Source organism: Schistosoma haematobium, chromosome 5 (assembly GCF_000699445.3).
Source record: "Schistosoma haematobium chromosome 5, whole genome shotgun sequence".
In the NCBI taxonomy this organism is placed as follows: Eukaryota; Metazoa; Platyhelminthes; class Trematoda; order Strigeidida; family Schistosomatidae; genus Schistosoma; species Schistosoma haematobium.
In genome coordinates this window covers 12,867,005-12,880,973 of record NC_067200.1, presented here as the reverse complement: position 1 = coordinate 12,880,973, position 13,969 = coordinate 12,867,005, and the positions used below count along the sequence as shown (strand labels likewise).

Below are 13,969 nucleotides of genomic sequence, written 5' to 3'. Positions count from 1 at the left end.
TAGCATGTAAAGGATTTTAATTAGAGTTTATAAAGAACTGATATTAGCACTGATAAGATCATTTAGTGTTCGTTAGGGTTAAAACTCCAAGAAATGGATATATGTGTATCAAGTTGTATGCTCACCATTTATTTTGAGAGTCGTCTTTCTCCATTTACAATTTGCTGTTTATTTTTATTTATTTATTACTTTCAATCACTTTTTCAGGCTACGCGTCAAATAGATGAAGGTAAACGTTCAGATCCTGTGAATCCTAATTTGTCAGATCCTTTCTCAACTTCTCTAGCAGCAACATCAACTTTAATGTCTGGCATGAATGACATAACAGCTAATGATGTTGGTGATCAGTCTATGATTGGCTTTGATAGAATAGATGCATTAAAACATCCAGATGTAAGGATTACTCCGATGCCAGATGAATCAGAGCTGATTCCTCAAACTCATCTTGGCCTAGATAGTCAAAGTCCAAGAAAATCCGATGTCATTATTCATGGTAGTGGTGATGAAGAAGAAGAGGGACGACCTTCTCCTGCTTCACAACAAGGTCAGACTGAAGTAGAAGAAGACAATGAAGAGTTTTGGCAACAACAACAACATCAAGCAGGAATTGAACCAGCTTGTTCAACTAGTCAACAAGGTGGTGATCCAATGGTTGTACAGAAACATGATGAAATAATAGTACAAGAAGAAGCAGATATAATTCGCGACAGTGAATCAATGAGCAGTTCTGAATTGATTGCATCTACTTTACAAGGTTCTCAACAAGAGATCTATGATACAGATGCGAAAATTGCAGGCACATTAAAGTTAGAAGGTGAAGTTGAAGAAGATGCACTTCAGAGTCAACGACAGCTGGAAAATATTTCAGGTCATCATAGAGGTGAGATTAATAATGTTGCTTATTTCATATAACAATCTATCTTCATTTTGTATATAGTTTAAAATAAAACTTAATCGGGTTCTTTCCTTTATCTTGTATGATTAACACCATAGTCTAATCTTTGTCATATAACATTTGAAAACTGGAAAGTAATGGACAGCTATTTTGTTCCGGTGTTGAACTGATCGGCAGTACCCACTGATGACCTGACCTGGGACCAAACTCATGACCTTCATATCTCATGGAGAGCACTTAACATCTGGCCTACTGAGTCAGCATCCAATGAATGACGTTTCTAATCCCAGCCAATTTTCAAAATTGTGCGACCCCCCATCAATTTTGTCAGGTGGTAGCTGTCTCACACCTGACATAGTTAAACTCCACTGATCATAGCCTCTCACTGTTCGATCGAAAGTCATTTATGAATATATAGCAGCTATATTGTCTAAATGTTGTCTATTTACATGTGTTGTAAATATCCTCCAAAACCCAATATTAGATGCTATCATGTCATACAATAATTCAACATTCTTTATAAGTTTCATTTCATTGGGAACATACAGAACGTTATAAAGAACAATTGATACCTATATGGTGCAAAATTTCAAGACTTATGCTTTAGTGGTTAACTCCTTGAACTGAAATCTACCTTTTTTAATTGTTTTGGTCTTGAAATCATGAACCGATCTAAGTTAGATCACCACTGAAACTTGGAAGCACTGAACGACTGTTTATTCTTGCATCAATGACTCCGCACGTGAGAATTAAACCCAGAAAATTCAGCCTCACGTACCAACATTCAACCTCTAGACCGCTGAGTTGTCATCCACCAGTTTTAATGTCTAGGTTCAGTCAATCGACGATACTGCGCCACCATCTTCCATTGTCTTCAGCTAGTAACTGCCTAACACGTGATATTAATACTAATGGCTGCCGGCCCAGTGTTCTACAGGTTAAACGTTCTCGCGTGAGATCCAAGGTTATCGGTTTGGGTCATTCGTGCAGGATCGTGGGTCCACACTACTGAGAAATCTGATACTAAGACGAAATGACCGTACAATGATTCTAGGTTTCAGTGGTGGTCCAACATTGGTCGGTTCATGATTTTAATGTGATTCGAAATTCCTCACATCCGTATATTGTTTTGGTTTTCTCCAAGAAGTAGTAAAACAAATAATTTCATATACAGTCAGAATAACTTTCTTGTTCTGTTATGAAATTCCTCAACAGTGCGCCAGCATGACGTCACAAAGGATTAAATATATGACTTCTAGGTCCCGTTGACGAAACAACTATCCACTGCTTCCTCGTTTTTAGTGACTGTTCAACTAAGACCAGTCAGTATTAACTATAATATACAACATTCTTCTCAAACTCGTGTACTGATTGATATTGTCAGCATGGAGCCTAACATAGATATGCGTTGCCCAAGTTGCCATACTACACTAGCCTAAAGACATAAAAATAAAAAAGAGATCGAGATGGTGTAGTGGCGATGACAAAATGAAAGACGAAACCTTAGGAATACGACTTTAAAAGACAGTAGAGTAGTATGTATGACGAAATACTGTAATTCAAAATATGGGGGAAAACAAAGATTGAATCTATCTGCACCATTGTGAACGATTCTGAGATATGTCATCTAAAGTCTCCAGTTGCCGATAATGGTTATCATTCAGACTACGACTGGGAAGTCAGTGACTTTATGGATTGATGTCACATGTTCGTTTGTTCACCCCTAGCTTACTTTCAACCTCTTTCTCCACTAGTAAGCATCGCTTGTCAGAGTATACAGTTATAAATTTCATTGTTATTTGTTGTATATTTAGAAGCGGACTTATTATCACCTACACAAATTCATCAAGAAGAACATAGTATTACTAGTTTATCAGAGGATAATAACGGTGATGCTGGTTTAAAACAGTTAACAAGTGCCAATAATACCAACACTAATGATATAACAACTTCAACTAGATCACAACCTACTAGTGAACATCGTTGGGATCAAGAAGATGATCTATCAGATATTGTTTTACAAGACGAAACTGATAAAATGAGTGAAACCGATATTCAGTCGTCACATGAAGGTAAGTCTTTTTATTTCTTTTTATTTCAAAATAATTGTTGTTATTTTTTTCCTAAGGATGATGTACTTCGGTAAAAAAAGTATAAGTTCTTGTAACTCACTTTCTTCGGGTAACAGTTCATACACATATTTGTTGGTTGATGATGCTATTAGGCTGCCTGTATAAAAATGTGAAATATATTCAGTAGATCTGGCTGATGAAACACGAATAGGATGAAACGAACCTTCTGGATCCCACAACTGATCACTATTCAACTGTGATGAAAAAAGTAAAGTTTTAGAGTGTTGGAGCTTGTAAATTCGCTCAGTTGTTCAGTCGAACAGCTTTATTTATCAAATAATCACTTCTTGTATTCTACAAAATTGCAAGCTTTTAGCAGAAGATTTGATATTTAGTAGTCGATAATGAGATTATGTTATCAACTTAAAGTATTATACTTGTAGTTAAATGAACAAAAATATTCGGTAGGTGTTTGTATCGGTCAAATATACGGTTATGCTTTGATTTGTAAGTTATTTTCATTACAGTTTCATTTCAGTCAGATCACTTCTGAAAACTAGGGAGTAATAGACAGCTACCCCATTGTATCATGAAGCTCTTCACAATTGCGTAACCACAACCCAGTTAGACATCGAGCTCAGGACATCTAATTCTTTTATCAAATACTTAACTATTAAGACCACAAGGTCGTTGTTGAATGGTACAATTTCAGCTTCAATCAATCTACAGTGTACTTTAATGATTATCCACAGTCATTGATAACGACAGTTGTACTCAAATTATGCTTTACATCTCATTTCTAGTTGTATTTGGTTTGATAAGAACGTATAAATTGATTGTTGAACTAGATATTACTAGTATTCAAGCTAATCTTTGAATCCTTAAAGTTTCGTAAAGTACACCTCTGTTTGGAGTCAGTAAGACTACGCTTTCTATAAAGGTATTGTTCTACAAGGGGATTTAGAGTGAGAAAGGTAGTTAGTGGACTTGTCACATCCTCACCCGTACCATGACATTTGGAGAGGACTTAATCGTCTCTTTCCTTCCTTCATTTCTAGAAAATGTTATCTCTCTTCTTTTCTGACATCATTTTGGTCCCACGTTGTGTAAGAATGTATCTCTATTAAATGCGAAAATAAAAACTTCATATCTATCATTTAGACAGAGCTAGAGGGCTGCTAACAGTGGAATCCAGGACGTGCGTCTTATCCTATTTGGGACTTGTCAGTTGGATTTGCTTGCACCAGTGTTGATGGTCACATCGGAACTCGAACGCTGTAACTTTCAGTTCAAACACCCGACGCATTATTCACTTAGCTACTGAGACTATATAGCCGCTAGCTTGTGCAATAGGGTGAATTTCGATTTAAGTTTTAATGGTTGCCTGAATCTTCCTGTTGATGTCATGGACTGCAATTGATAAGTCCAGGCGTATTTTACATTCCACTGATAACTACTATCCAACTTAGGTTAAAAAATGCTTATGACTAATGGAAAGATCAAGGGAATCCATTGAAGAGACTCATATGTTAGAAAAAGCCTAGATCAATTGCAATCCATTACATTAACGGAAAATTCAAACACTCAATATGAATGAATTTATATCTAGCTGTCTATATGTTATGTCTCTTTATCATTTACTTTCTATTCTAGTGACGAATAATGAAACACCAGATGTAGATATAAGACATGCTCATCATGTTGGCTATACATCAGATCAACCGATAGATAATAATAATAGTAGTATAATGCAAAATCTTGAAGCATATAATGAACAAGATGTTATTGGTGATAATGAATTGGATGTTATGGAATCATCAAGACAACGACAAGATAATTCTAATGAATATCAACAACAACAACCTTCAATCGTTGCTTCATCAAATGCACATCATGGTCTTGCATCTATTCCACATAATGAAGATGGTGGCAATTCTGTTGAATAGAAAAAATTGTTTAGAAAAAAGAAATACAGAACAATAGTAACAACAAAATAAACGAAACATCTCGAAGAGAAAATCCGGTTTCATGTAGTTGTTATTTGCCATGCTTTTTTGTGTAGATTTTGTTTTATATTCGTTATCACTTTAATTGTTTTCTTCTTTATAATAAGAACAATAAGAATGTGGGTTAATGATGAGAGGGCATTAGGGAGAAAAGCTATTCATTGCAGTATTGTTGTCTATCTTTCTTTTTATTTTCCACATTCTCTCATATGCACAAACTTCGCTATGCCTTATCTAGTCATTAAAAAAAAAACAACACAGCATCGATGTTCGTTTCACATGTGTTGTACACTTGCACACTTGCACACACACACACACCATCACCCGTTCCTCTTTCGTTGTACTCCTTCAATGTTCGACTTACCATATTCTATATATTGCTTGATTTCTTTTTTTTGACTACATCTCGCAATACAATACAATGTTTTATGCAAGTCATAATAATAAATAATTATGTAATTTTAATTTCTATGTATTATTTTTTTGTTTCTATTTTAATTGATTAAATGGTTACACTCTTTACTGCTATTTGGATTTTAGTTATTGTTATTTGAAGAGATAATTCAAGGTGGAAACCTTTCAAAGAATATACAGTAACGAGAAAACATACACACACACACACACACTGAGAAGAATCATTACAATTCAATAAACATACAAAGTTTCCCTATTACTATTTTGTTTGTTTGTTTGTTTTCTTTTGATGTAACACGAGATTTTCGTTTGTTTTCATCCGAAACGATGATTTTATGTTTGAATGTAGAGAATTTTCTATTGAATGTTAATCTGATCTTTCGATATATGGGTGTGTTGTTGTTTTTCCTTCAGTGCTACAGGATACTTTAGTTCGTTATTCTCTTTACTTCTCTGGTTCTATCATACAACAATCTTTATGTTATTTTCAATTGTTTGTTAGCAATATACAAATAAATAATGCTTGAATAATAATGATTATATAGTGACATGTTTATTAGTTAACTGTTATAATTGAATACTATTAGTACTACTACAGCACTACTGCTGTATTATCCTTAACAGTAATAATAATAATAGTAATAGTTAGAATTGAGTACTGAGAATTTTTCCAGTATTCTTTTTCAATTCATTAATAGAGTCTGATCTATATGCTTAAATATAAATTAGATTTACTATGAATGTTCATTATTGATTATTGTCACCGCCATTATCATATTCGCCGACCTCATCCTCAATATTATTATTATTATTTCGATAGGCTTTCTCTACTAAATTCTAAAGTACTGTTTACTCTATCTATGACCGTTTTACGCCTCCTCCTCACCATTATTATTACTATTATTATTATTATTATTATTATTATTGTCGCCACCGTCATCATCATTGAATATTAATCTTAGTAACATGTGACAGTCATAATAATGATCGTGTTTATTATTGTGCTATTGAACAATGAATTACTGATTATATTGTTATTTTTCCATTGCATTGTCTGTTCTTTCTGTTACTTAATTACATTTTTTTCTCTCCGAAAAATCAAATGTATGTTTCTTCGGTTTTTATTTCTACCTTAAAATAACCTCCTGTCTTGTTTTATGTGAATGCTGTGAGTGCGTGTGTTTATGTTAATTTATTTTCCTGCTTTTCTACAAGGATAAAATGACCAGCTAGTTAAGTAAAACTATTGTACACATCCTCACATTATGAATATTATTGTTTCATTGAGGTGCATCTTCATCAGTTTATTGTATTCTCGAATAACGAATATAAAAATACCAGTGTATGTGTTTCCGTGTTTTTAACCACGTTCATTTGAACATTTGTTCATTTTTATGAGATCAACTGAACAAAAGTTTTAATCTTTTGATTTTACTCAATGTAAATGAACCCAAGTTGAACAACAGATAGAAATTAGGAAGCACGGAATAGCCGTTTAATCCTGGTATGTGGCTCCTCGAGAATGTACATGCGCAACCACACTAGGAATCAAATGTAGATTTTTCGGTCTCATGAATCAGCTTCTAACTCTATACAACTGATGTACATGTCTAACTTCAACCTATCCGGGATAGTTTCGCAACCAACTTCCATTATCTTCCGGGGGATAACTGGTTAACATCTTACATAATTGAACTCCACTGGTGATGGTTTTCTGGTTTTGCAATGGATATAAAACTTGGGTTGGTTAATGATGTCAGGAATATTTAATAATCTTTATAAGCCTCTGTACTGACGATCAATAAATCATTTAAGGAAGAAAAAAGCAGGTGGGGGTGCGAATGTATAAAGATGAGTGTAAACAGAAGAAATTATAATTCGGACGTGTCATGAGTAAAGTAGTATTCATCAATCAGATTGATTGTTTGCTACCATATATATTAAACAGTGATTGACGTTGGAATTACACTACCAGATATCTCCCTAGTAATTTTATGAGTTAAATGCTCGCCACATGACCTGAATGTCTTGGTTTAGACACCTGGTGGAATAATGGATGCACATTATACGATTAAAATTACATATACCACCTTAACTCCTGAATGACCATAATAGGAGGAAGTTCAACGTCTCTACATTCTAATATGCTTTGTATTATGTTTAAACATTGGTAACAACTTCTAATTGACTCGTTATCAAGCTTAAAGTCATGCCTCGCTTAAATATAAGAAAAACTCTCAGTTATTATTTTGCATTGTATTCGTTCATTCAAATCCCAAAAGATTTGAATATTTTAAAACACATTATTAACCATCTAATAATATCCCATACTTTGATATTCAAACACTGACGATTACAAATAGTTAATCTATGTGATGTTCAAATGTTGATTTCATTTATGATATGCATGTATCGTTATGCTACGCGGTTGAATATAATCGGGAGGAAATTATGAACCTAGGTTTGAATGATATGAGTTTGAATCCTACAAGAGGGAATTAGTTCCCTCAAAATCAGAGGTACACCTTGTTGAAACATAAATCAGACAGAATTTCCTCTTAGACTACTTATGTCTTTCGGCATAAGTAGTATGTAACATCAATCAGAACTAGAATGCTTTTGTAGTAGAAGTCTAAGTAGATCGAGTTCAAAAAACGGGAACTAGAAATGAATTATGAATTGAAAGAATCACACAGAATGTGAAGGATAATTGATGGAAGATTTGCAAATAAAGTATTGAATGTATAGTTCTCATATTTTACGAAGATATTCTGTAATGTTAAACTAAATAATAAATTGTTTGTTCCTACCTAAGTCTTTATTCACAACAACAGTATTCGATCATCATTAAAGAAATAGGCTAATCCTTTGCTAGCTTGGTTTGATTCCTTTCTCGGCAATCGACATCAAATATTTAAAATTAACTCTTCATTGTCGAACGTTGTCCCTGTTAAAAGTGGTGTAATACAAGGTAGTGTCTTAGGCCCTTTGCTCTTTTTAGTGTTTATCAATGATATTTGTGAAAGTTTTTGTGTGGGTAAGCCCCTTCTATATGCAGATGATCTTAAGGTAGTATATTCATTTTCTCCACATGAGCAGAAAAATATTCAAAATCGCATCAGCATGGAGCTTAACAAAGTAACACAGTGGTGCTTAAAATGGCAACTGGATCTTAATACGGCTAAATGTGAATGAACATGCTTCGGCGATACATCACTCAACTTAGATCTTACCATGAATGCTGAAGTGTTGTCTAGGTTACATACAGTAGTAGACTTAGGACTAAAATACTCCCAAGACTTGTCGTTTACAGAACATATATTAAAACAGACCTCTAAGTCTCAACGTCTAATAGGTTACATAACTCGAAACCTTTACAACAATGAGTCACGTATTTTAATGTACAAAGTTTGTGCTCGACTTCTTTTAGAATATTTCACGTTTATTCTTAGCAGTGAGCGCATAAAGGATAAATTAAGGCTGGGATCAGTACAGAGACGATTTACACTTTCTATTCTTGGAGCTGATTGTACCTTAACTTATAATTCTAGATGTAATAAACTTGGGCTAGACACTTTATGGAAGAGGAGACTCAAACTAAATCTTATCTTTTTCTTCAAACTACTTCATAAACTATCGTTTACATCCAATCACGCGATTCAACATGTAGAAACATCTCATTACGACATCCGTAATTCCTTATTACTAGTGAAATAAACTTATTCTGAATCATCTCTCTATATGAATTAATTTACCTTTAAATTTTCTAAACTCTGGAATAACCTACCACAGTCTATCCGTATGATAAAATCACTCCCATTATTTGTTCGCTGCATACTGCTACTCTGAAAATGCATTGAATGGTCTAGCGCCTTTAAGTGTATCTCATTCCACAAGTGATATTTTAGGAACCTTAAATGTTTAGACATTTTTATTAGTGAATTCCCTTAGTAAAACCACCCACTTGCTGTCAATATGTTAACACCGCCCCTAGCAATTTTAACTAATTTGAATAGCATAAACAGTATATCACTGTGTCACATGACACACGCATTTTGGTAGACCTGATTGATATATTTTGGTAATTACTGCTTTGTTGTTCCGTGCTCTCTGTTTTCGTTTTAATTTCTCTGGTTGTAGATAATTATCATTAATTCGATCTAGCACAAGAAATGACCTTAATTACACCGTTCATAAATCAACAGGCTGTCAATTTAAGAAAAAATAAAAGTCCTCGGCTGATGCATTGGATCGTTGTAATACATCTATTACCTAAACAATTACTGAACTAGTATACTTAAAACTTTCTTTTATCACATGTTTGTTCTGTACATCTAATGTTACTATTTATATCAAAACATGGTCATGCCTGTGAACTGATATGAGTTCTGTAATTAATATTTTCAGAATATATAAATTATTATCATCATAACATGATCCGTTAATTACAAAATTTTTTTTTCTTATATGTATGATAATCTATCTCTATATGTCAAATTAATTCTCACTATCCTCTGACAGAACTAAAACATTTCAAACTGAATAATTTAGGGAAGAAAGAGGGCTTCAAGGGAAGCGCTGTTTTTTAAATGTCAAACAATATATGGGATCGAATCCGCCAGGAAGCACCAGTTCCCTCAAGATTACAGGTACATTTTGCTGACGAGTGACAAGTAGCACGAAACCCGGGTCCAGGGTTTCCTGTCGACTACCTCCAACCACCATCTAATGGGAAAATTGTTAGGATAGTCGGAAAAATATACCAATAATTATCGTGTTAACTCTACGATGGCCTTGGACCTTAAATGTACATTTCCTATTGGTCGATGTTTATTTCACTTGTCAAATATTGTGTAAATGTTGCTCTCTATTTTATGGTACGATGTGGTTTGTTTGTTTGGTATATAAATAGAGTATGTCTCAAATACAATGATTCATAACTCAGAGGCTGTGACTTGCGTTCTTGACTCAACTGGCTAGGACAGACAGCGAAGCAGGGTCAATCAGGGCACTAGGTCGTCCACTACGTGTTTACGTGTCCACTGTAATCGATCGATATAAACGCTGCTCCGTCTAACCTGCAGTCACACCCGTTACAACAAAAATATTAAACAGAAATGGTTAAATGATTTATTACATGAAAATTTGAAACGAAATCAACGTTTTCATTATACATTTTCTCTATTGTACAAGAAAAAAAAGAGAAAAATAACTCGTTAACGTTTAAATATTGCACTATTATAATACTATTACTACATGGACTCACTAAAAGGTAAGAGAAAAAGAAAAACAGAATGAAAGAAACACACTGATAATGATTTTCACTTCTTTATTGTTTTCTTTGTTGCTGTTGGTGTTGTTGTTTTTCTTTGTCTTGAAAAAGAAAAGTAAATGTCACTTTGTCATTTTCTACAACTAGATTTCAGTAATAAAGGCGATGTTGGTAATCATCTTGGTATTGGAAAGGTTAAAATGACTTATAGCAATAATAATAATAATAATAATAACATTAGTGTTTAATCTAACTAAACCTGTGGGTTTCAATACATATGTGATTGATCTCAGGTAAAGCAGAATAAGATGGACAGGGTTGGTTGAATTATTGATAGTAAGTTAAACGAGTAAATCAATGAGAACAAACAGAAATTGTCAATAATAAGATCTGATTCAATGAAGGTAAGCCAAAACTAATATTGAATGAGTTGAGTTGAAATAAACAAAAGAAAAAAAAGTATCATTTGTTTCACCATTTTTTTCCTTTTCTTTTCTCTTATAATTGTTCTTTTAAAAATTAAAAATAAAATATTGATTGTTTATTTTCTATCAGTTCCAGCCATAATACTTTCTGATTCATAAAGACTATCATGTTTAGCCATAATACGCATTAATGGACGTAAACTAATCCACCATTCTTCTTTTGGTAAACGATGTCTATAAAGTAAAAATAGAAATGGAGAATTTCATGAGCGATTTATTAATATTAGTTGAAAAGAGAATCACTAGAAATAATGACATACAAGTATGATCGATAAACGAACTCAGTAATGACAACATTAAGTGCTCATCATCACATTAACTCTCTTTGACGTTGGATGGCTATGTCTTGTTTATTCAGCAATCATAATTTTTCTGTTTATCATAAACGATATTAGGTTTTTTACAGTTGATTTCACTAGTCGATCTATGCTAGACTATCACTGAAAACTTGGAAGCATTAAATCGTGGATGTGTACTGCTGAAACGGCCGTTCAGTGCTTTCAGGTTTTCAATGATGGTCTAGCTTAGATTGAATTGTGAAACCAAGTATGAAAATACTATAATCTCCACAAATCCCTAGACTGATATTAGGTTTTTTGTCTCATTTTTCCTATCCTCTGGTTACTGTTCAGTATGTTTTTAGTGTCTGTTTAATGCGTTGAATAGATTGTTTTCTGCATAATAACAGTATTAGTTTACGTTTTAGAAAGAGATAAAGTTTATCAAGCCAAATAGCTTACTTGTCCTGATTTTAGCTAAGCTAAGACTGTGCTCAACAGTCAGGGAAATGGTTTAGAATCGCGTTTGTAGAAAAATATTTTCTACAATCCGTATGTCTTACTTTAATATATCGTTCATGTATTTAATATTTAATTTCCTAATGTAACAATCAGACATCACGTTACTGAAATAAGGACTGTAAGTGAGAATACATTCAATTCATGCATTCAATTATAAACAAACAATCATGTAAGCGAAGAACGGGTTGATGTAGCGTAAAGTTGGTAAACTAAATAACTCATTCTACTTAAGAAGATTCATTGTATATATAAAAGTGGACTGCGTATAGAATACAGCGAGTCAATACAGAACCAATTGGATCACAGATGGAAATAGACATACGTACATACACAAGAATATAGGAAGAACGTTCAGAGATAATAATGTAGATTAAATATGAGTGTATAGGATAACTGTTCAGAAGCTTGAACAGTCTGTTTCGCTGGCGTTTATTGCACTGTTAACAGCAGAGTGAATTCATAACTCATCACCATTATGCATATCTTTGAGTCAAAATCCAGAGGTCTTAAAACAAAATAAGAGGCTGTGTTTAATAATTCCTAATGGTTTCAGTGATTCCACACATATGATATCGATCAGTAGTTTATGATGATTTGATTATACAATAAAAAGAGAGATAAATTTCCTTGAGGTTTGTATCTTTAAAGAAATATATCTATAAGGATGATTCTCTTTAAACTCTTCACTTACTGAATACTATTTACTTAGTATTACAATTAATTATAAAACATTAACCGCTTTTAATTTATGTTACATCATAATGATAATGAGGTTATTTAAAAGGAAATCAATACCTTTCTCTTAATCAGAAGCGGGATTTTGTGGAGATTTTAGTACTTTAATAGTTGAATTGATGAGTCAATTAAGGTTAAACCATCATGGAAAACCTGGTAGTACTAAACGGCCATTTTGTCCTATTGAGGACTCACATACTAGGACGAAACAGCCGCGTATTGTTTCCAAGTTTTTCATGATGGTCTAGCTTTAAATGATTCATGAATTCAACTATTAAATTAACTTTTTCTTTATCATATATGTTTTCCTGTACCTTAAATTGAACTACTTCATTATCATTATCATCTTAGTATAATTAAATCTTTTAAAATAAATTTTTTTTGGAAAACATTTACACGAAATCTGTATGTTCTCTCAATTCCATAATGTTTGAATAGGTTGTCTGACGACGTACAATACCAATAAGTGTACAGCATAAATGTCCTGGTGTATAGACTGTAGCTGTAATTAAAAATAAAAAAAATAAGCAAAAATATAAATCAAGATAAATGCATATATTACGGGGTTCTAATAAAAAGTTAATAATAAATATAAGATATTTTCAACTATCGGTTTCTGGCATTTCGGTGACACATACATAATCGTGATGCTTAAGTAACCACGATCCAAAATCAGCTATCTCGGATGTGAGACAGTTATCCTCAGCAGGTAATAGGAGATGACGTCACATAATCAGGAGTGCACAGTATTAACTATCAGCTTAACAGTCTTGAGGTTAGCCGCGACATCGGAGATCCTAGGTTAGATCCTCAGAGTGGTGGTGAAACAGCTGTTGAATACTTCCTGGTTGTCTAACTGAGGTAAGTCAGTAGTGTAAACCATGAAACAATGATATTATGAGATGGTATCGTTATATTTTGGGTCTGAACATTATTAGCCTGCACCTGACTTGATTATTATTTTATGTTACAGATTTATTATCAAGTACGGATTCGTGTACCTAGCTCTAAGAAACATTACAAGTATGGGGGCTAGTGATACTAGTTAGTTGTTATGGTATAGAACTATCAAAGCTGTACCTAGTTTATCTCAACACCTGAAAGTGAATATTACCTAAATATATTTGAAATAACTCAGTCACTCTCGTGTCCGAGGTAATTTAAATTATAGGTAACTTCCAGGAACCATTTATGGAATGTTATTATGTATATTCTTATTATATAACTATTATTAAGTAACTATATTATACGCAAACTCACATTCTGTTTTATTGTAAGCTTCCATTTAGC

The 13,969-nt window shown here is 33.2% G+C and overlaps 2 protein-coding genes across 3 annotated transcripts in view; one reads left to right on the top strand and one right to left on the bottom strand.

Moving 5' to 3' along the window:
- The window catches only part of ANK2_13 (Ankyrin-2), a 98,146-nt gene extending 90,545 nt beyond the window's left edge, over nt 1-7,601 (top strand). For both annotated transcript variants that reach the window (XM_051217514.1, XM_051217513.1), the window contains exons 28-30: nt 208-880; nt 2,710-2,967; nt 4,621-7,601. In XM_051217514.1, the coding sequence (XP_051064932.1) occupies nt 208-880; nt 2,710-2,967; nt 4,621-4,913 (1,224 nt within the window). In that variant the 3' untranslated portion in view covers nt 4,914-7,601. The remainder of the gene's footprint in view (nt 1-207; nt 881-2,709; nt 2,968-4,620) is intronic.
- A 2,575-nt stretch (nt 7,602-10,176) lies between these two features.
- The window catches only part of MS3_00009179 (uncharacterized protein), a 46,006-nt gene continuing 42,213 nt past the window's right edge, over nt 10,177-13,969 (bottom strand). Inside the window, exons 9-10 of the mRNA XM_051217512.1 lie at nt 13,076-13,181; nt 10,177-11,318 (exon numbers count right to left, since the gene is read on the bottom strand). Of these exons, the coding sequence (XP_051064930.1) occupies nt 11,201-11,318; nt 13,076-13,181 (224 nt within the window). The 3' untranslated portion in view covers nt 10,177-11,200. The remainder of the gene's footprint in view (nt 11,319-13,075; nt 13,182-13,969) is intronic.